Source organism: Squalius cephalus, assembly GCF_949319135.1.
Source record: "Squalius cephalus genome assembly, chromosome: 11".
NCBI classification, from domain to species: Eukaryota; Metazoa; Chordata; class Actinopteri; order Cypriniformes; family Leuciscidae; genus Squalius; species Squalius cephalus.
The window spans coordinates 13,353,390-13,376,623 of record NC_137132.1 but is presented as its reverse complement, the minus strand read 5'-3'; the positions used below and the strand labels follow the sequence as shown (position 1 = coordinate 13,376,623).

Below are 23,234 nucleotides of genomic sequence, written 5' to 3'. Positions count from 1 at the left end.
CACCCTGTCACAAGCGCAGCAGTTCATCTACATTAGACGGTGTAATGAAGCGTGTGGGTTACCACAGTGGTTCTCAACTCCAGTCCTCGGGACCCGCTGCTCTGCACATTTTGTATGTCTCTCTTATTTAACACACCTGAATCAGATCATAAGCTCGTTAAGAGTGACTCCATGAACTGAACTGAGTGTGTCAGATAAGAGAGACATACAAAATGTGCAGAGCAACGGGTCCCGAGGACTGGAATTGAGAACCACTGGGTTACTACATTCAACAACCGAACATTTTAACTTACCCTCTCGTAACTTCTGCATCCTTTAGCAGCTTGGACTACAAAATTGCAGCGAGAAATAAAAATGGCGGATTGCTCGAAGTGTTGGGCCGGAAGTCAATGTCCTTATCATAGAGAACAGAAAAATCGGAACAGGTTGAAAAATATGACCAAAACAGAATATAAAGATATCAACGAAGCACCTGAAGAGAATAATTTCAACTTTTCTGTACTTCTAAACACTCCAAATATACAACTAAATGCATTTAAGGGCTAAAAAAGTGGATTTAGCATGATATGTCCCCTTTAAAGGACACGCGCATGCGGCAGCTATTGTAGGTTCACAAGACCGAAAGTGCATGAAGTGTGCCATTTGGGACAGGGCCATATAGAAGATTGCTTACGCGGATGTAAAATGACGAGATCATCAAACCTTAAACAAAGTTCAAAACTGCCTAATGTTACCGAATGAAATGTCGAACCGATGAACCGATGAAGAGGAATCGACTGTGCTTTGGGAGGGTTGATGGACTCGATCTACTCCATCTGTGTTTTGTTTCTCATTTTGAATATGTAGGCTATTCTTTGACAAAAATGCGATTCTCTTTTTTTAATGAAAAGTACCCACATTCAATTGTTGATAAAAAAGTACGCACGATTTAATATTTAGTTCCCTCAGTTTGCTAAATCGTGCGCACAATTTACTATTTTGTTTCCTCGATTTGCTAAATCGTGCGCTCGATTTACTAATTCATTCCCTCAATTTATAAATCATGCGCATGATTTAGCAAACGAGGTAACGAAATAGTCAATTGTGCGCACGATTTAGCCTACTATTTTTTTCCTGCATGTGATGTGCAGGGCTCCGACTAGTAAACTATCAGTATACCCAAGTTTACTTGTAGTATCGTTGCAGTTCTAACGAAAAACTTAATTGTAAACTAGATGTGTACTCAAAGTTGGCTACGGTTACACTTAAAGCATAGTATACATTTTTACACAAAAAAATTGACCAATTCAGTCTCAAGTAGGCCTAGTATTGAAACAGACTGTTGACTGTTTCAAACAGTACACTTCATGAACTTAAAGTATACTTTTTTTTGTAAGGGTCTGGTATTGAGAATAGTGAAACATTTTAAAATTTTGATAAGACTTGGTCATATTTCCCAACCGTACTCCTTGCTGTACCGTACTCAGAAATAGAAATGGTGCACAGATGACCAAAATGTTCTTTACATTCAGAATAGTTCCAGATAGATTTCAGCCTAATAGTGATGACACTGAATGATAACACAATTTCACATGTATTTTCAAAATAAAAAATACTGTATTTGTATTAATACTTTTCTTTCTGCACAGCAAAGTTGGTGTTTCATTTTGATACAGAGTATATACATTTTGATATATTCAACTGAAATTTTCTATTTTATTTGACATTTTCATGTATGCCCATCTCTTTATGTATATTTGCCAAAAGGTTTCTCGTCTCAATAGTGTGTTGCTGTTCGTAAATGATGACTAGTTTTTGAATGCAATAGACCCAATTGCCATTTTTGTACACTATTCATGTTGTTTTAGAACCATCTTGACAATGAATTAAGAATTATTATGTGAAACTAGCTTATTCATATTTATTGACTTTTGGTGCATATTGTGTGGAGTACACTAGATGTTTGTGGTGTCACTCATATTTTTCCACTTGGAGATCTCTCATTTGGTCTTGTATTTGTGTGGTTTAACCTCTGGCATTAGACATGACCTGTACTATTGCCTCTAGTGGCCAAGAAATTGTGTTGCAAGTGCCAGAGTAGATCACCTGAAATCAATGCAACTACAATGGCTTGATTCTGTCTGTTTGTTACCAACACCCTGATGAAGGCCAATGGGCCGATACGCGTTGGTGTTTTAATGTTTTGGCCCTTTAAAACAATAAAGGCTTTTTAACTTTTGCATCCCACTGAGTGCCTGGACCTGGATTTTTTTTCCAATTTTATGAACATTTATCTCTTCCAAGAGCACCAGAGGATCCAAGAGAGACCAGCAGCTCTCCAGCTCCCTTTTGTCTATGCCAAAAGGTTTGTTGATAATAACACATTTTTGAAAAACACTATAAAAGATGAATGACTTTTTTGCACAATCTTGCTTTGTATCATTATTTTTCAAAACGGTATTTTCAGCCAATAGATCACTAATATGAACAGTCACTCCATCTTTGGCAGAGGCCATCACTCCCGACCCCAGAGGCTGTTTTGTGGTATTTGCCCTCAGAGTAAAATACACACAGGATCACGTTGTGTCTGCAGGTGAGTTTATGACAGTGACCCCTGCCCTCGTCTTGTTACTGCTTTCCAGCGATGCTCCAGGTGAAAGATGAGCGAGGATAAGACTCTTTCCTTTCATCCTTCACCGTTACGCTCGACACGTCTTCAATGAAGCTGAACCTAAAACCTAAAGTAACTGAACTTGTAAGCTAGGATGCCTGAAGCAAAGCTGTATTCGTTTCATCGCTTCCTCTTTTCTTTAGTCATAACTTTCAAAAATAAACTGACATATGTGATTTTAACATTACACAGCGCCTACAAAGACATGGTTGTAAAGGTATAGACAACAGTTCTAAAGGTCAAGACCTTATTTCCTCACCTGACAGACCTCACTAGGTAGAGTCACTAGGTTGAGCTCGTAAAAATATCTCAGTGCTTTTACCTACAGAACTTCACAAGGTTTCATGCTGTACTCGAAAATTTGCAGTAGAAAGAAAAAAAAGTTTCTTCAAAACCGTATGTCCACTGAGGCCTATTGAAAATTGCTTCTTTTGCATTGAGCCCACACTGTAGTTTGCATTAGAGAATGCTTTCATGCATTAACCGTTGGCACTGTGTTGTATCTCATTTACACTTTGTTTCTCATTTAGAAGGAAGATCTGTCTTCTCACACAGTGGTGAAGTAAGTATTTTTAACTTATTGACATTTTCCTCTCTAATATGCCTTTCCCAGAGGCTGTTTCAAATATTTATGAGCTGAGAACTTAGTACAGTGTTAGATTTATTTGAGCTCTAACTGTGCAGTGTGAAGTGATTAATACATTCGAAGCAGATGTATTTTGTTATTTCGTTATATAAAGCTGTTCCTTGTTTTTGTTGCTGAGATGTGTGATTGTTTGTGTAATAATAGAAATAACTGAGCTGAGAAAAGGAACATGATGAGTTTCATGGCTTGAGTGGTCAATGAAGCTCAAAGTGCGTGCAGGTGTTTCCTTTAACACTAATAAATTGACTAGCGTGGCAGTTTCAGATAGCGTACATCAATTCTCAGCAGCCTAATTTTGGACTCAACTGCACCCAGAAAGAGCAGTAAAGTTAATATAGATCATATATGTTATATAAATGAACTGCCTCTGCATAGTAATCATAAGGCATACTTATCAACAATGAATAATGGGAGTCTAGAGACATCAACTACATATAAAAAATAAACTAGAAAAAGACTTATTCGCTTCACAGGCATGGATTTAATAATAATAATAATAATAAATTAGCGCATTTTAAGAGTTTTGGTCATTTTGTTCCTGATCATTAGAAGAAAACAGATTGTACAGATGTGCCTCGTGGTACATTTCTAATGTGTCCTTGGAACAAATATGAGATAAAGACAAAAGGGGAATTCACCAGTTTACCAAAACCCTCTCTGCTTTCATTATAGAGCAGTTATGGGCATAGAATTTGTGCTAAGCTGAAACTTTAAATTCTGGTAAACTGAATTAATGAGGATAGCGGCTTCCCTTTGTGGTGACATCACTTGAATGCAGTTGCTTTTATAAGGCAGCCCACTCAAGCGACCGCTGTACAATTATGAGATGATCTCAGGAAGTAATAAAAGAGTTTTTGACTTGATATCATAAGAGTTTAGATTGTTACATATCAGAGTGTGCACATGGGAAAATGTAAGTACAATTTCTGAATATCAATACAATTAGATTTGCACATTTCACATGCATTATGTTGCAGTATGCAAATGTAAGATTATTTACTTATGAAAATTAAATGCACTGCAGAAGCCTGAATCATCAAGAAAATATTCATTTATTCGATTCAATTCAGACGCAAAATCTATTCGCATATGCTCTCATTACATTATATGGATGGAAACCAATTGATCGTTGCTGTTTTGCACATTATCTGTTCTGATAAGTGTGATTAATTAATATCTCAGAGTTTGCCTTTTCATCATTCACACGGATTATATAAACACTGGGGCCTGTTCTTTGGCAGTTTGACAGAAGCTCTAAATGTAATTTTGGGGTCATTTTAATATCTTGAAAAATATACTTAATATGCTTCATGATTTTTCTTAATCTTATAAGCAACATTTCACTCTTCAAATTTTTCTCTTTTGTCCTCCATGAACAAAGTTCCATTACTGTTTTTTGAGGGGATATAAAACATGAAAAAATGCAATGTATTATCACATGATAAAGTTCAGACTGGTGCTGTACAAGATATACTTCTAGTGTTGCCATTTTATTGATTTGAAGTCAAATTAACCCCTAAAAGAAGAAACATGTATACTTTGAAAGAGAGTTAAAGCGTCAGAATCAGGGTCATTTTAGGGTTAGTTAACAATAAAACCAACATTAACTGAAATAAAATAAAATATGTTAAAATGTATATTTAATTTCACCTATTACATTTCTCATATTCATTTAGTCGAGTATGAAGTTCTAAAGAAACTAAAACTAAAAACTGAAACTCTAAATACATATTTAAAAAATAGAAATGACCAAAACTTACAACAAAATGACTAAAACTTTCAAAGTAAAACGTTCAATATATCAAAATAAAATCGAATTCAAAGTATAGTATCTCGGTTGATACAAAAAATAACAGATGGATGGACTTAGATTAGGGGTTCGTTTTTTTAATTTCCGTTTTTAATTCCACATGCACTCACTGTGTCTTTGAGATCTTATCTAGTATTAAATGTAAATGAGCAGTATGAACCGCAGCAAATTATTTTACTCGCAAGAATTCAAACGTGGGGGCAACCTTTCACATTCAGCTTTAAATTACGAGGTGAAAGCAGATAGGAGGTCATCATATGTTTATTGCCAGTAGGTTTTTCCCTGCTAGACTGATGGTTTATTACTTTACTGACCTCTTTGGAAACATGTGCAACATTTCAGAAACCAGACATACTGTGGAGTGGCTTCATCTTGATATGTAAAACTCTTCAATTGCCCTCCTCCTGACAGAAAAGACTTCACAGCTGCATAGCTTCCTCTTTTTCAACTTTTTAAATCCTGCTGTGCTTGTATTGCACAACTGTAGCGGCCTCTTTGCTTTCGTTGTTATATATTTAAAGTGACTGTCTCTGTGAATGTTAAAAACCGAATTAGTTTCTGTTGGAAATGCACAAATTACAAATCCCAAACAAAGTCTATTCTATGAGAGTGCAGTGACTTATTGTTTGCAGAATGACAATATATCAGACATTTATTAAAGAAAAAAAGACCTGACGGTTGTTTTGTCAAGGCTATGGAGAGTTACAGGTGGTTAGATGTTGGCCTGTTCTAACAGAGACCAGTGTGTGTTGTGAATCTATGATGAATGGCACAGAACAGGTACATTACTGATGCATTATTTGGTGATTAAACATTGAGACTTTAGCCTTAAGAAGTAACAGTTGTGCGAGAATGGGGTGTGGAGAGTGTGAGAGACTTATAGGCAAACAGTGTTTTGCAAACAGGGAAAGCGATATCAGATTTTCACATCAAAGGATCGTGTTTGGCTCTCAAATGATTGAATCATGAGTCACAAATGTTGACTTAAGTGTTGCATTAATTCATTGATTAAATTTACTCAATTTTGTCCTGGGGTGCATAAATGAAATGTCTGGAGCTTTATCAAGGATTTTTACATTTTTTTTGGATTGAGCACAGTTAGGCAATCAAACATCACCAAACAATCACCTCCTTAAGTACACAGTGTGCACTGCATGCAGCTTTCTTTAGAATTCACTGTTAGCCAGCAGCTGCATCTGTGTAGATTCACGCAACTCAACTTATCATGCCATGCAAAGAACCTGCCTGTTCATGTAAAAATCAAATATATCTTTGAGATGTACTGTTAGAATCAATCACTTTATGCACTCTTAGAAGAAAAGGTTCTATATGGATATTAGGGGTTGCCATCATGGGACCATTATGGATTTCATTTTAATGAACTATTTTTGCTTTAATCAATTTTTCATTTTAATTACATTTTATGAATAAAATATCTCATAAACATACTTTATCACTATATAAAAAATGTAAAATAATCTGTTGAACATGAAAGTATTATGCAGTCATTTAAGACATTTATAGAAACTTTTTGGCATAAAGCGTTTTTTTTTTCTTCTTCATTGAGTTAAGGGTACTTCATGGACATTTTGAGATGAGCTCAATGTTGGTTGTAATGCATAACTGCATTACTAAGTAATTAATTACTGTAATTTAATTGATTTTCCCTTGAAAAGTAAAGTAAGAGATTAATCTTATTTTTTCTGTAATTTAATTACTGTTACTTCTGATGTAATTGCATTAAATATAACAATTATATATTTAAACAAAATTGTGGATTTAACATCAAAATTTTATGTCTAATGTTAAAATGTATGTTTTGAATGTAACATTCTCTCTTTAAATACTTAATTCAAAAATAATATATGCAATTTTTATATTATTCACTTGGAAGAATTAAAAGTGCAGTTTCATTATATCCTTGTATTGTTTAACTGGTTGAGGTTGATATGGGATTTAGAAAGTTATATGAAGTAATGCAATACATTTGAGAGAGAGTAATTAGCCAAAGTTAATAAATAATAATAATAAAAAGTAAGAAATGGTACTGTTCATTGTTAGTTCATGTTAGCTATTTTACTAAAATTGAACCTTATTGGAAAGTGTGATTGGAAAAAAATTGCAATTATTGTAATGTAAAATGATATCATTTAAAGTAAAATTTTAATTTGCAATGAAAAATATGAAATAAAGTTTCCAGATGCCCTTGCATGATGCATCACAATTAATGCATAATAATTTATTAGTAAACTTATGTTTATTTTTATTTTTGTTTTTATATGTACAATACTGTTAAAAAGTCTGGGGTCGGTAAGACTATTTTTAAGGAAATTAATATTTTTATTCAGCAAGGACACATTAATTTGTAAAGACGGAATGTTACAAAAGTTTTCTATTTCAAAGAAATGCTGTTCTTTTGAACTTTCTGTTCATCAAAGAATCCTGAAAGGATCACAGTTTCCACAGAAATATTAAGCAGCAACTGTTTTCAACATTGATGATAAGAAATGTTTCTTGAGCAGCAAATCAGCATATTATAATGATTTCTGAAGGATCATGTGACACTGAAGACTGGAGAAATGATGCTGAAAATTCAGTTTTGCCATTACAGGAATAAATTACATTTTAAAATACATTAACATAGAAAACAGTTATTTTAAATTATAATCATATTCCAAAATGTTACTGTTTCTACTGTGTTTTTTAATCAAATAAATGCTGATAAGTAAGCCTTGGTAAGCCTTTTTTCAAAAACTTTGAATGGTGTACATTGGGATGTTTATGTTACATTTTATATTTGTGTAATTAATTCAGTTATTTATCTTTATTTGAGTGTTTTGTGTGAATACTGTGCACCACACAAACTTGTTCAGTGGACTTGTTCAGTTCATGGATAGGCCAGTTTTTATGACCTTCTATTTTTCCACCTGTTTAATGACATGGCCATCGGCATATTATAAAGTTCAAAGCAGATTTAAGTAGTTCCAGTAAGTTAATATATTAACATTATATAAGAAAATGATATATGCAGTTATGAACTGTAAAATGTTCAGCCTTCCATAATGCCTAAGACACCCTATTATCACACTTGCTGTTTATTACTGTAAATGTATCTGTACGGAGGGGTTGGAAGTGGAACAGATGTTCGGTGGTCACGTTCAAACAATGAATTATATAGTCATCCAGAAAGCAGTGAAACTCCAGTGATCCTTCTTTAAAAAAAAGGTTCACATGGAGTTTCCTAACATGGAGAGACAAGCGAAAGAATTTGCTTCAGGGTTTCAACACGTCAATTGTGGAGCTGCCAGTGCAGTTCTCATGAAATTTACTAACGCCATGTTCCACCATCATAGCTGAGGCACACATGGACCCAATAAAATGTATTATTATTTTGTAACGTAGTTATATCTGAGTGGCTGCTTTATTTGAATAGATTAGGAAGTGGAATTTGTATAATTATTTCTGCAAATAAGCAGAGTTCAGTGTCACTCAGACTTACAAGGTCCACACTATTCACTAATGACTGAAATTGAACAAGAAAGCAAGAGTTTGAGTGATTACTGTCTTACAGTAGCTTTGTACGTCCGATTACACAAAACAAAAAAGACGAAAGATCCAAATAAAAGAGGTATCTGTTAAGTGACTGAAACTTTCACCACTTTCTGCCCCACCTTGTTTGACTTGGCATGAATAAGAAATCCCTACATGTCTACATGGTTTTTAAAGTGCAATAGGAGTAATAATAGAGCTTTTTTTTTGGTCACTCATCACAAGGCATGCTCATATCTTTCAAGTGTATTCATGGTGTGTTTTTTGGTACAGCACTGTCAGAGGCGCCCTCATCCAAGCCGTACCAGGGAGTGAGGGTCAAAGACCCTGTAAAAGAGTTGCTGCGGAGAAAAAGAGGAAATGCTTCCAGAACAACGTCCCCCGGCACAGTAAGAACTACAGCCCACGTGTGCACACAGGGCTGTCACGATATGATATCGCGATTATCGCATCCAAAATAAAAGTTTGTATTTTCATAATAAATGTGTGTGTACTGTGTATAATTATTTTGTATATTTAAATACACATACGTGCACGTATATATATTAAAAAAAAAAAAAGAATTTAGATATAATATTTATATTTATATAATATAAATTATATATAAATCTATAAACAGTATATACATGCAAATATTTCTTAAATATATACAAGCATGTGTGTGTGTATTTATATATATAAAATAATTATACACAGTACACACACACATTTATTATGTAAATACAAACTTTTATTTTGGACGGGTTAATCGCGATATCATTTCGTGACAGTTGATTGTAAAAACGGTCAAACATAACATTATCTCATTCATTACTCATTCAAATCCCTTAACTTTGAATTCATTTTATTTATCTAATCCATCCAATGCACAGTGATGCTTTCCAAATGTGAGACCCCAGGAGGATTGAAAACTCAGAAACTGATAGGATTGCGAAATATTGCAAAATCAATGTCAGCTTGAATTTTACTTGGCATTACTTAGTGCAAGAAGGCAGGCTCTCCAAACTCCAAGGGGATTTTGTCCTTATATAATCCAGGTGTTTTTCCGTGACAGTTAAACTATTACCCCACATAGCCCGAGGGGTTGGGCATAGGGCCTATGCAAATCCGTTTGTGGATCTGCCAAGAAGCTTGCCTACCCACCTTAAAATTGTACCTGACAACACAACATAAACACACACTCTGCAGCCATTAAATTCTCATAAAAATTAGGTTGTATGTCTTTAATAAAACTTCTTGTGAATCCTCTTCGACTCTCTAGCAATGCCATCTTGATTGCTTGAAATGCTTGAAATGCTCTGAGTCAGTAATTGCTCCCAAAGTGTTAGGCGAAACCTAACCACGCAAAATGTGCTTATCTTTGTCTGTTATTTTAGGTTAGCAAGGTTATCAGTAAGCCAACCCCTCCACGTGCTCTCTGCCATTCCACTCAACACCTCCCTATGGAGATGGGGTTTTTAAGCAGCTTTAACATTATTGGGCTGGGGGCCACAGCAGTAAATGCCTTGATCCAATCTACCAGGTGTAGGTCTCAGACAAAAAGTCCCTGTCATCTGTTTAAGTGGAATTTAAGTGTAAACACTTGTCCTGACATGTAAACCATTTTACAAAAGAATATAATTGTGCTACACCTTAATTGTTTTTCTTTTGTGTAAAACAAGCTGGTCGTTATCATTGTTATATAAACTGACTTGAAGACTGCACAGTATACTGCTTATTAGATGTCTTCTTACCAAATAAGAACAAGTTTGTTGCTCTTTTAATGTTCTTATTCATATTCATATTCTTGCTTGGGACTCTTGAGATTCTTCTGTCAAAACCTCACACCAAAAACTGTTTTAAGTGTTTGTTGTAGCCATGTTTCTTTGGCCAATGTTCAATGAGATCCCAATCCTGATTGCAGAAAATCAAAGGTAATGGCTCCGGTTCTGGACTATCCTCATTGAGATCCCAGTCCTGATTGTAGAAAAACAAAAAGGCCATGGCTCCAGTTATTGGACACTCAGGGTGGTATAGTTCTAACAGTTGTCTGTGTAAAGCAACAAGAAAAATGTTTATGTTTAATAAAATGAAGTGTAAGAGCAGGTTCCAGAATAAACTATTTTCTAACTACCAAATGTGTTCAAATTAGAAACTACATTTCATGCTTTATGTTGTGTCTTTAAGTAGTCTGGCTAACGAGTGACACAAACAGTTCAAATCAAAGACGTGAGCCATCTAACTTACAGTATCATGTATTGTGTGTATTCTGCTTTTACTGAGTTTTACTGAGCTCACTTCTATAAAGAGACTCACTTCTATCAATTCCTGTCCCTCCTCGAATTGTCAAACAATCAAACAATAAGACACATTAATAAACAAAATAATCAAATATGTTACATCTATTTTATTTATATATTATAGCATTATATATATATATATATATATATATATATATATATATATATATATATATATATATATATATATATATATATATAAAGGAAACAATGTAGTATAACTGTATTTCCATTGTTATTTTTTCAAGGTGATGGTTCCCAACAACACTTTTCCATCATACACACACGCTGGTAAGTTACATATGAATATTTTTGTCTTTCATTGATTGCGCAAAGATTCTTATGCTCTTATTCCTCTCTAAAAGGGACTTCTAGCTTTGTAGAAGCCAACCAGAGTGGTCTTAATGATTCATTAGTGGATGTCGGTGGGCTTTGCACAGGATGGATTGCCCAGACCACCAGCACATCTGCTCTCCAGCCTTTGAGCCACTGGACTACCCCAGACTGCCAACACCACGACCCTACTATCCCATCCCACGCTGATATGTATGTCCAGCCGATCTGTCCCAGTTACACTGTGGTGGGCCCTTCCCCAATGCTGACGTTTGCGCACACACCTCTCTTCACCAACCTTGCGGTGAGCCACAGACTGATGCAAAGTCACTGCTACTGTTTCAGGGCACTTCTATTGTTTCAGATGCTAATTAGTCTTTTATCTGGTTCCCTCTTAGACCGTGAGCACTTCAAGCTCAGCCTTGCCTCCGGTGGAGATCCCAGACTCCTCCTTGACATACATTCCTTGGGCTCAGCCTTTATCCACCATCTCCAACACCGTCATGCAGTCCCCCTCTGTGCAAGCAGCCCTGTCAGCCTCCCAGCTCTTCCCAGTGCCTCTGACCTTGCCAGTAATCTCACCAGAACCTGAGCCTAGGCAGGTGGAGCCTCCCCAGGCCCCCGAGGGCACTCTGGCCCTTGAGAAACTGCTGGAAGACGACGAGGGCCACAAAGAACCCTACATCTGCAACTCCTCGCTGTTTTCAGAAGACATTTAAGATATTTGTAGATTGGCACTCTTTTTGCGCAGCTTTTTACCTAATCAAGATTTCATGTTGGAGCCAATGTAGGCCTACATTGAATAAGCCCTATCTGAATGAGCCTATGAGCCCTACATGGGTTTGTCCTTTGGTTCTATGTCGGAACCCATGACAAGTATGGGATAATTCAAATAGGCTGACACAGAACCCATGGACAAACCCATGTATTGCCCATACATCAAGCCTATATTGTGCTTACATTGTCTCCACCATGTAATGTTGGCTGGCTCATGGCCACAAACACACTGTAAAGTTTTAGGAGTGACAACCGCATTGTAATACAGAAGCTTATTTAAATGACCATTCCCGAAATTGCGATGATTGACACAGTGGTAACCATAGCAATATTCTGGCATCTCATGTGTTTGGTATCCACTATTTTTGACCAAAGTAATGTTACAATGACTAAATAACTGTAAGGTTCTGCAATTTTAACTAAACCCCTGTCAACAGAGGCATTGTGTATTGTTTATGCTGGGAAGGCTGCTCAGCAGAGGACTCCTTGCAGTGTTGTTATGTCCACTTATAAGCGTTTTTTTGGGCTTGTTGTTTGGGCTTGTCTTTTAAATCGATCAAGTTTATAGGATTAAAGGGAGAGTTCACCCAAGTTTCTTTATTCTGTTGAACACAAAAGATATTTTGAAGAATGTTGGTAATCAAACAGTTGACGGTAGCCATTGACTTCCATACTATTGAAGTCAATGGCTACCGTCAACGTTCTGGTTACCAACATTCTTCAAAATATCTTCCTTTGTATTCAACAGAAGAAAGAAACTCATACAGGTTTGGAACAACATGAAGGTGAGTAAATTATGACAAAATTTTCATTTTTGGGTGAACTATACCTTTAAGAAAAGTGGGAATTTGCGGGTCACAATACTTTGATGTTATTTTCAATATAAAGCTTTTGGATTTATTTTGGTCTATTATGTGCTTCTTTTTTTCCCAAGCACGATCTAGCAACGCAAATTGGTCAAGCCTTGTACCTCTTTCTCTGTGGTTGTCATACAAAAGAGAGACTTCTGATGCACATTTAAAAATGTTTTAAAAACTAGTTGTTCAAGGCAGTTACACACTGCGTAGAATCTTTCTAAATGCAGTTGTCGCTACCTGAATTTTTCGAGATCTAATTTGGTTGTATAATTCACTCCTGTAAATTTCTGAACTTTATGTGTACAGAATAGATTTAGCTCCAGTGTACATGGCCAATATGATTTGCTAGGCTGAAACTGATGTGAGGCATTTCAGACAGCATTTTGGCAGCTTTTATGAAAAATGAAATCTGGAAGAAATAACAGATCTGGAAACATTTGTGAAGGGATAGATTAATGTCCATTTTTGCTGGCTAGCGTTGCTGCAATTTTATGCAATTTAGTGTGCAGAATCCTGGCTGTAGCATGATTACAATGGTTAAAATACTAACATTTACAGAGTGCTCTTCCTTGTATACAGCTCATTAAAATGTCAGTTAGAATTAGAAAGGCATCAGTTTTCTGAAAGCTGGAGAAATCCCCTGTGGATGTCATCGTTTAATCTACCTGTGCCCAAGACCCATATGCTTAGTTGTCTCTAAAGTTAACATGTTCCCTAATGAGATGTTTAAACAAGGGTCTGCTCTGTGCATGCTCTACCATGAAATCTGCTTTTTTAGAGCTTCTGTGCATGACATATCTCCCTCAAACGGGTATGACAATAAAGCAAACATGCATTTGCAAGCATTTCAGAAAGTGTGTGATTCGGTGGTGGGGGGAGGGGTTGTGTGTTCATCTGAAATCTTCGTAAGAGGTTGGATCCAAACTGGAGCTGGCGTACTCTCTAGATATGATAGATATCCCGCAGTAGAGACAGAAAAGCAAACGGAAAATAATTAGCATAGCTGTTCACAACATTTCAAGCAAAAGATAATTATGTACATTTACTCTGATATACTGGAGAACAAGATTATGAGGTGCATAATGTGCATGCTTGGCCAAAGAGATTTGTCTTTAATCTAGATTTAACCTGCCCCCTAGATATTCTAGGTACTACCAAAAGTCCAGAGTTTTGTGACCTTAAAGTGAGCGATTGTAGGATGATGGAAGATACAATGCTATCTTACGACCAATTCGTACGAATTTGTACAAGTGATTAAAAGGTGGCTAATTCGTACGACCTCACTCGTACGATTTGTCTAAACCCCAGTGATGGGTAGGTTTAGGGGCGGGGTCAGGGGTAGGTAATTCGTACGAATTCATACGAATTGGGCAACTCGTAAAATATGTACGGTTTAGCAAAAATCGTACTAATTCGTATGAGTGAGGTCGTATGAATTCGTATGAATTAGCCACCTCGTAAAATTCGTGAGATCGGGTTGGAAGATTGGTTAAATACAAAGGTGCTTAACCAATTAGGGCCTTATAGGTCAGTAGCAATATTTTATATCTTTACCACACTCTGTTAACTTGGATAATTTAGAGATTAAGTGAGTATCATCAGCATAACAGTGGAAACTAATTCCATGTTTTCTAATAATATTACCAAGAGGCAGCATGTATATCGAAAACAGTATATAGGGCCTAAAACAGACCCTTGCCGCACTCCACAATTTACTGCCGTTCATTTTGACAATTCCCGTTTAAATAAACAAAACTATAATGGTCAGATAGGTACTATCCAGACCACCATAATGCCTGTCCCTGAATACAGATGTAATTTTGTAATCGATCTAAGAGTATGTCATGATCTACAGCAGGGGTCGGCAAGTAACTTTGGCCGCGGGCCAATATTTTTTTTAGCCAGTAGATGGCGGGCCAGCTAGGCCTATGGATACAAATTAAATACTCTTAATGAACTCTGTCTCACCTCCCATTTCAATGTTGTGAATAATAAATTTGTAACTTATTTTGTAACAATATTTTGGCCAATCATGCCTCATTCGCTTACAGTCCGACTTTTGAACTTTATTCCTTTTTTTATTATTATTATTTATTCGGGACACACACACACCTAAGGTTTAAGGAGGTCTGCGCGGAACTGTTTTTTTTCCGTCCCGCTCCCACAAGGTTCTATTCAGCAACCGCTTAAAATACACTCTGTGTTCACCCGCTTTATTTCCCGAACTGACGGGTCCGCAAAATTTAGATCTCGTTTTCAGAATCTCACATTCAAATGTCTCTAATGGAAAGAGATAGATTAAAGCTACACTGTGTGATTTTTACCCCCATCTAGCGGTGAAATTGTATATGACTACCCGGTGAATATTAGTTTCTGTTCCTCTCAATTCCGAGGGCGTTTTCACTCCTACGGTGGCCGTATTATTCCAAGATTAACATGGCTTCCAGTTATCGACTTCGTCCATGACAATAATAAACAATATGTCTAAAATGAATAAAACTACAGGACAGATGTCAGGAGGTAACGTCACCCTTGGAATCGGCTATCCCAGCATAATCAGATTAGGCTAACGTTACAATGTGTACAAAGTAAAAGCAATTAAAAATAACTAAAATTTACAGTGTCCTTTTTTTTATATAGCTTAAAAAATTGCGCCTTTAAAACTATCATCACCTGTGATCCGTCGCAGCACAGATTTATGTTATAAGGTAAACAATACTTTTTCACCATTGACGCGAGGATGAAGTCATACTAGAGGTCGATCTGGCGTTATGCACAACCATGCTATGGTTAGACAAGCAACTATAAAACTTCGAATTTACACAAATGAATTACAACAGGCTGAATTACCTGTCGAGAAGAAAGCAGGCAACCTCGGCGTCCGTTTTAAAATCTTTGCTCCTCATGAGCTCTTTCCATCTGGGAAAAGTTACTCCAATATTGACTATGGTCTTGCTGATTTGTCTGTCGCGTTGACGTTTTAATTCTCTCTTTCAAATGTGAGTACGCACACACACACACACCACACTATCTTTCAAATCTGCCGGCACTCGCGAGCTCGCGAGTAATCTCCCCCTCGCATTCGTCACGGTGTCACTGAGTGAAAAACGCAAAAGGCGAACCTTGAATTTACTGGTATGTCCCTCTTTGGCTAATGTAGTTTCAAGATGGAGGGGCAACATGGCGACCGGCATTCGAACCCCTCACCTGTATACGATACGATACGATACGATTCAACTTTATTATCATTTAGCAAAGTACAGGTACAGGGCCAATGAAATGCAGTTGACATCCATCCAGAAGTGCAAAGAAGCATTAAGTACCAAGTACAAGTAGAGTATGTCTGTGTAGACAAAAAATATTAATTTATAAATAAATAGAGATAAATAATGTACAGTGTATAGTTGGACAATACAAGTTTTCCAAATGACATGTCTACAAAGATAAGTGGCAGTATAAACAGGTAAACAGTGCAGTAATAAAAAGTAAACAGGTAAACTAGTAACAGCTGAAGTGCAATGCTAGACAGGGGGTGAAGTTTTATTCAGCAGAGTTACAGCCTCTGGAAAGAAGCTGTACCTGAGCCTGCTGGTGCGAGAGCGCAGGCTCCTGTAACGCCTGCCAGATGGAAGTAGACTGAAAAGACCATGGTTTATGTGGGTGGGATCCTTAACAATGGATTTTGCTTTATTTGTACAGCGTTTGTGATATGTGTCGTGGATTGATGGGAGTTGTGAACCAATAGTCCTTTGAGCAGATTTCACTACTCTTTGTAGTGCCTTGCGATCAGCAGTATTGCAGTTGCCATACCATACAGAGATGCAGTTAGTGAGTATAGTCTCGATGGTACAACGGTAGAAGTCTGTTAGAATCTTAGGGCATAGGTGTGCTTTCTTCAAAGTTCGTAGAAAGTGAAGGCGCTGATGTGCCTTCTTCACCAAACTGGAGGAATTGAGAGACCATGAAAGATTTTCAGTAATGTGTACTCCAAGGAACTTAAAGCTAGACACTCGTTCCACCTCAGCACCGCTGATGTGGAGGGGGATATGTGCCCTGCTCTTCGCTCTCCTGAAATGCACAGAGATTTCCTTGGTCTTCTGGGTATTGAGTGCCAGGTTATTGTTTTTGCACCACAGAGCTAGGTGCTGCACTTCATCTCTATATGCTGTTTCATCATCCCCTCTGATCAGACCCACCACTGTGGTGTCATCTGCGAACTTGATTATAGCATTGGAGCCATAAACAGGGGCGCAGTCGTGGGTGAAGAGGGAGTAGAGCAAGGGGCTCAACACACAGCCCTGTGGCACACCAGTGTTCAGGGTGATGATGGATGAGGACAGACAACCTAATTTAACAGTCTGGCTAAAAGTCCATAATCCAGCTGCAGAGTGAGTTGCTGATGCCGAGCTGGCTGAGCTTGCAGATCAGCTTAGAAGGGATCACAGTATTAAATGCTGAGCTGAAATCAATAAACATCATCCTGACATATGTATTGGGGCTGTCCAAATGAGTGAGTGCCAGATGGAGTGCTGTGGTGATGGCATCCTCTGTTGATCTATTGCGTCGGTAGGCAAATTGATATGGGTCCAGTGTAGCAGGCAGACATGATTTCAGTTTTGAGAGGACCAGCTTCTCAAAACAGTTTGCAATGATGGGTGTCAGTGCAACCGGACGGAAGTCATTCAGTTCTTTGGCTGTAGAGTGTTTAGGCACCGGAACAATAGTCGCAGATTTAAAGATGTGTGGGACTGTTGAGTGTGTTAAGAGTACTGTTGAGAGACATGTTAAAGATGTTGGTGAAGACACCAGCCAATTGCTCAGAGCAGGCTCGCAACACACGTCCGGGGACTCCATCAGGGCCAGCAGCTTTCCGAGCATTCACCCTGCCCAAGATGTTGCATACCTCTGAGGTGGAAAATTGGAGTATGTCCTCGTCTGGTGAAACAACTGGCTTACAGGCAGTCTCATTGTTTTCTCGGTCAAATCGAGCATAGAAGTGGTTCAGCTCGTCTGGGAGGGAAGTACTGGAGATTAGAGGAAAGTTACAAGGGGATTTGTTGGTGATTGCATGCAGGCCTTGCCACATACGCCGGGGGTCAGAGGAGCTGAAGTGCTCTTCAATCCTTTTCTTGTAATGGAGTTTGGCCCTGGATATTCCTTTCCTCAGGTTGGATCTGGCTGAGCTGTACGCCTCCTGGTCCCCTGACCTGAAGGCTGCATCTCTAGCCTTGAGGAGAAGGCGAACTTCTTTGTTCATCCATGGTTTCTGATTAGGAAATAATTTTACTGTTTTATGTGTAGTCACTCCCTCTACACACTCGTTGATATAATCCAAAACAGAATTGGTATATGTGTGAATGTTTGTTTGGGAGTCTATAATGGCGTCAGCAGTAAACACATTCCAGTCAATGTGCTGGAACTGTTGTTGTAAAATGAAGTCTGCATCTTCCATCCAGACCTTAACGGCTTTAGTTGTTGGTTTCACACGTTTGATGGCCGGGGTGTACTTGGGCAGGAGAAACAAAGAGAGGTGATCAGACTGACCAAGGTGGGGGAGGGGTGTGACTTTGTAGGCACCAGTCACATTCGTGTAGACGTGGTCCAAGGTTTTATTGTCTCTAGTGAAGCATGAGACATTTTGGTGAAATTTAGGTTGCACAGTCTTTAGGTTGCAATGATTAAAGTCCCCAGTGACAATAAAAGCCCCGTCTGGATGTTGAGTCTGAAGCTTGTTAATGGCAAAGGAAAGTTCTTTCATTGCTGCTTTGCTGTTTGCATCAGGTGGTAGGGTGACCACCCGTCCCGCGTAGCGCGTGCGTGCACAGCGTTTGAAGCCCAATTCATGCGTCCCGCAAATTGAGACCGTGTCACGCATAATCTATGCTTGCTCAAAAAAAAGTTGGTCGCCCTATATCCTCGAGCCCCAAGCAGACAAACGAACATTACTTGACATTTCAGCACGCTATTGTTGCCACACCCACGCGCATACCAGACACACTGGGAAAGAAGGAACTTTTAGATGCGCGCTTTCCAATTCAAAAAATTCGAGAAAGAGACTGAGAGGCACCGTCATCATCAATTAAAAAGAGAAGGTGTGGGTACAAGAAAGACTGGGAAAATGAATATTTGTGGCTGAAAGGTGTTGAGGGGGATACCGAGAGGGCTTTTTGTGACCTTTGCAAAACGTCCTTCTCAATCGGACATGGAGGGGAATACGATGTCAATCGTATTTTTTTTAAATACTTTTTTTTTTTACTGTTCCTGTGGTGTTGAGCAACTACAATTCCTGTTAATCCTATAATTTTATATTATAATTTATTAAAAGTGAATAAATTGTAATGAAAAATAAATTAAATAGTAAATCTTAAGTGGAAGTACATCTGTCAATTCATTGAATGTTCAAAATATTATGAATCTTTATTTAGAAAAAAAATACACATTGGTTGGCCTATTCATGAGCATACATCAGCAATTACTCATGTTTAGGGGAATAGGGCATTATTACCATGTAAGGTGGTATGTGCTAGAAATGGGTAAACCACTATCAGTGAGTCTGCCCGTGGGGTGGGGGCACCGCCGCGCCAGGCAGTGTCCCACATTGTCCCTCAGAAACATACCCCTTGTCCCCCCTTGGGCTTATTAGCAGGTGGTCACCCTAGGCTTAGGGTAAGAGCAGAGGAGGCGGTTTATGCATTTATGTAAACAAAACTTGGTGCACAGACTGCGTCACTGTTAGTAACCATTGTTCTGCTGAACTGGAATATTTAGTCATCAAATGCAGGCCCTTCTACCTTCCACGTGAGTTCAGTTGTATTGTTGCTATTGCTGTGTATGTACCACCTAGGGTGACCACCTGCTAATAAGCCCAAGGGGGGACAAGGGGTATGTTTCTGAGGGACAATGTGGGACACTGCCTGGCGCGGCGGTGCCCCTACCCCACGGGCAGACTCACTGATAGTGGTTTACCCATTTCTAGCACATACCACCTTACATGGTAATAATGCCCTATTCCCCTAAACATGAGTAATTGCTGATGTATGCTCATGAATAGGCCAACCAATGTGTATTTTTTTTCTAAATAAAGATTCATAATATTTTGAACATTCAATGAATTGACAGATGTACTTCCACTTAAGATTTACTATTTAATTTATTTTTCATTACAATTTATTCACTTTTAATAAATTATAATATAAAATTATAGGATTAACAGGAATTGTAGTTGCTCAACACCACAGGAACAGTAAAAAAAAAAAGTATTTAAAAAAAATACGATTGACATCGTATTCCCCTCCATGTCCGATTGAGAAGGACGTTTTGCAAAGGTCACAAAAAGCCCTCTCGGTATCCCCCTCAACACCTTTCAGCCACAAATATTCATTTTCCCAGTCTTTCTTGTACCCACACCTTCTCTTTTTAATTGATGATGACGGTGCCTCTCAGTCTCTTTCTCGAATTTTTCGAATTGGAAAGCGCGCATCTAAAAGTTCCTTCCTTCCCAGTGTGTCTGGTATGCGCGTGCGTGCGCTGTCATGACAACAACGAAAAAGTTGACAACAACCTAGTCAGCAGTTCAACTGAGGGGTGGGTGTGGCAACAATAGCGTGCTGAAATGTCAAGTAATGTTCGTTTGTCTGCTTGGGGCTCGAGGATATAGAGCGACCAACTTTTTTTTGAGCAAGCATAGATTATGCGTGACACGGTCTCAATTTGCGGGACGCATGAATTGGCCTTCAAACGCTGTGCGCGCACGCGCTACGCGGGACGGGTGGTCACCCTAGTTTTGAGGCCATGACAATTGGTGTTTTCAAACCATAAAGAGCACTAAGAGTGAGTTAAACCAAGTAAAACACTGACACCTGTGCTCTGTGTTTTTCTTGAGTGAACATTACCTTTGTGCACAAATTTGTGCACAAGATTCTTCAGAACACACCATGCTGCCAAGATGTTGCTTCTTACCTTTAAGGTGCCGCTGAATCTGCCCAACAGGATCCAGGGGCATGTCTGCACAAATGTAGAGAGATGGAAGGGAGAACAGTAGAAGGTGTGACTGTCGAGGAGAAGCAGGGAAAGTGTGTGCTGAAGGGGGACAATATTTCGCATTTAGCTGTGCAGAATGAGAAAGCAGTGAAACATGTCAAAGTTAAATACCTGCTTATATTGCTCCGATTACAGTCCATGCAGAAGTGTGCACAGAAAACCCATTACTAAGCTAGATTTTTTATTGTAATCACTATCACAACCTAGCCTGGTAATACCAAACTCTGCTACTTCGCTTTGCTTCGTAGACAGAGTCTGGAATGGCATAATTGAAAAGCGTTTTCTCTCTCGGGGGTGGGTGGGGGGGTGCTTGTTTGAAGTTTAAAATCATTGGTTACCCGTAAGCCAGTCACATAACGTTTGGTTATGACATGTGTTATGTGCAGGCTCAGCCGCATCTAACTTCCACTGTAAACACATGTATAATGCAAAAACAAAACCATCGAGTGAAATACCGGAGTGAACATGGCTGTGAACGACTTTTGCAGATTATGTGAAGTAAATCTACGTATCCACGGTACAATCAGCGTCTACGTCACGGCTCTCAGCCCGCCCTCTGTTCGTTGATTGGCCGGCTGTTTTGAGGCCGGAGGAAAACAGAAAGATAGGTCGCTATCTCAGACTGAGTACAGAAGCGAACTGAAATTGAGCGGAAGTACGAATTCTGACGTAGTCAGGCTAATCACAACCGCCATATAAACAAAAATATGTCATATTTTCATCTCCTATGGGGCATAAAACGGTTTGTAATTATTTGCAGATTTCTTGATAAATCATTGGCAAACATGAACAATATCAAACATGGCAAACATGAACAGTCTTTATATGGCAATAGCCTACATTACAGTTTTTCTTGATTGCTTAAATACTATAACCAGGCTTTTGAACTAAAATTTTAAAACCATAACGCCATTTATCAAAAAGCACACCCATTTCCCTAAACTATAAACACTATTCCCGTTTTGACACATGAGTTAGATTTGTTGAACTGTCACTGCAAAACTCTACACACAAATCCCTTCATTTCTCATTGCCTACACCATGTTGTCATTTAGAACGCACTAGCATTCAATATTGTTCACTCAAGTCAGCACAGCTTCGGCTAAATTAGCATTCAATTACCCAAGTGGAAACACTGGGCTGTTTACACCTGGCCACTTCATGCGTTTTCTCAGATCGGATAGCTATCCGATCGTGAAAAGACCAGGTGTAAATGCCCTCCGAAACGCATTCGAGACGGATTTGAATCCGATCGCTCAAACCACTTCAGGAGGTGGTCTGGGCTGAATTCCAGACAAAACTGGACAAGTGTAAATGCATCTGGTTCTTGAAACCACATATGTAAATTGTACTCCTCCCAAAAATGCTAAAAAAACAAACGTGTGAGAGCGTGTTATAGGCTCTATGTAATGTTATAGCCAGATATGACAACGCTACTGGAACACACATCACCGCAAATGAGAAGCTGAGCATATATTCATTAAGCCAACGTGCAAACTATCATAAATCAAAGTGAAAGTAAGTCGCAGACGCTTAACACACAATCATCATCATTAAAAGTAAAGAAACGAAATGATCTTACCAGGGCTGTTGCCGCTCTCTCTTATTGCGGTCTTTGATTTAGAAATTTTAGCTGATGATCAATAAAATGCAGCTCATATCTGTTGCTTTCGGTGATGTGCACTCCATTAAATCTGCATATAGCGCGGGAATTGAAGATCGGATTTAAATCCGTTTCGCAAAAACACATTTATGTGACCAAGTGTAAATGGAATCGTTTTGATAAATCAGATAGCTATCCGATCTGAGAAAACGCATGAAGTGGCCAGGTGTAAACAGCCCCTGATCACACACCAATCAGAACCTTCAATAGATAGATAAAAGGGCCAGAATCAGTTCATTGGGTTTTGGAACAATGGATCCAGAAAGACATGAAGGAAGAGGTCGAGGACACCGGAGTGGAGGAGGAGGAAGGTGGAAGGTGAAGGGGAAGGGCAAGGCCAAAGAGACAAGCAGTGTGTTAAAGCCCTGTGTCTAGTTCAGTCTTTGTGAGTTCTTGATGTTGTTTGTTCTGTTCCTGAGTCCTGTTCCCTAGTCTGAGTCAGTCTTTGTCAAGTTTTGAGTTTGTTTAAATAAAGTGTGCTGCACATGGATCCTGCTTCCTCCTATGTTTCAACTGCAACATTACACAGTGCCACTCTAGTTGCCCATGTCTTTGTCCATGGTATGACTATGAGGGAGGTTGGGCAACGAGTACAGCCAAACTTGAGTCGTTTCACCGTTGCCTCGATCA

At 38.5% G+C, this 23,234-nt stretch overlaps 1 protein-coding gene and 1 long non-coding RNA gene across 4 annotated transcripts; one reads left to right on the top strand and one right to left on the bottom strand.

Annotated features, from left to right (window-relative positions):
* The first annotated feature begins 3,062 nt into the window (after nt 1–3,062).
* pou2af1 (POU class 2 homeobox associating factor 1) lies at nt 3,063–14,914 on the top strand. 2 transcript variants are annotated; one of them, XM_079885961.1, is made up of 5 exons: nt 3,063–3,212; nt 8,929–9,044; nt 11,183–11,225; nt 11,300–11,571; nt 11,666–13,747. In XM_079885961.1, exons 3-5 carry the CDS (start codon nt 11,186–11,188, stop codon nt 11,984–11,986), a joined length of 633 nt encoding a protein of 210 aa, XP_079742087.1. In that variant the 5' UTR covers nt 3,063–3,212; nt 8,929–9,044; nt 11,183–11,185; the 3' UTR covers nt 11,987–13,747. The 2 variants fall into 2 exon arrangements, with proteins under 2 accessions (XP_079742087.1, XP_079742086.1); XM_079885960.1 differs by lacking the exon at nt 3,063–3,212 and adding an exon at nt 3,950–4,209 and having other exon boundaries at nt 11,666–14,914.
* On the bottom strand, nt 10,633–21,124 carry LOC307167062. Of its 2 annotated transcripts, none has more exons than XR_013822729.1 (3): nt 21,053–21,124; nt 20,861–20,980; nt 10,633–10,684 (listed from the first exon to the last, which is right to left on the bottom strand). It is a non-coding gene; the product is annotated as an uncharacterized lncRNA (long non-coding RNA). The 2 variants fall into 2 exon arrangements; XR_013822730.1 differs by lacking the exon at nt 10,633–10,684 and adding an exon at nt 13,766–13,843.
* Nucleotides 21,125–23,234: the final 2,110 nt, after the last annotated feature.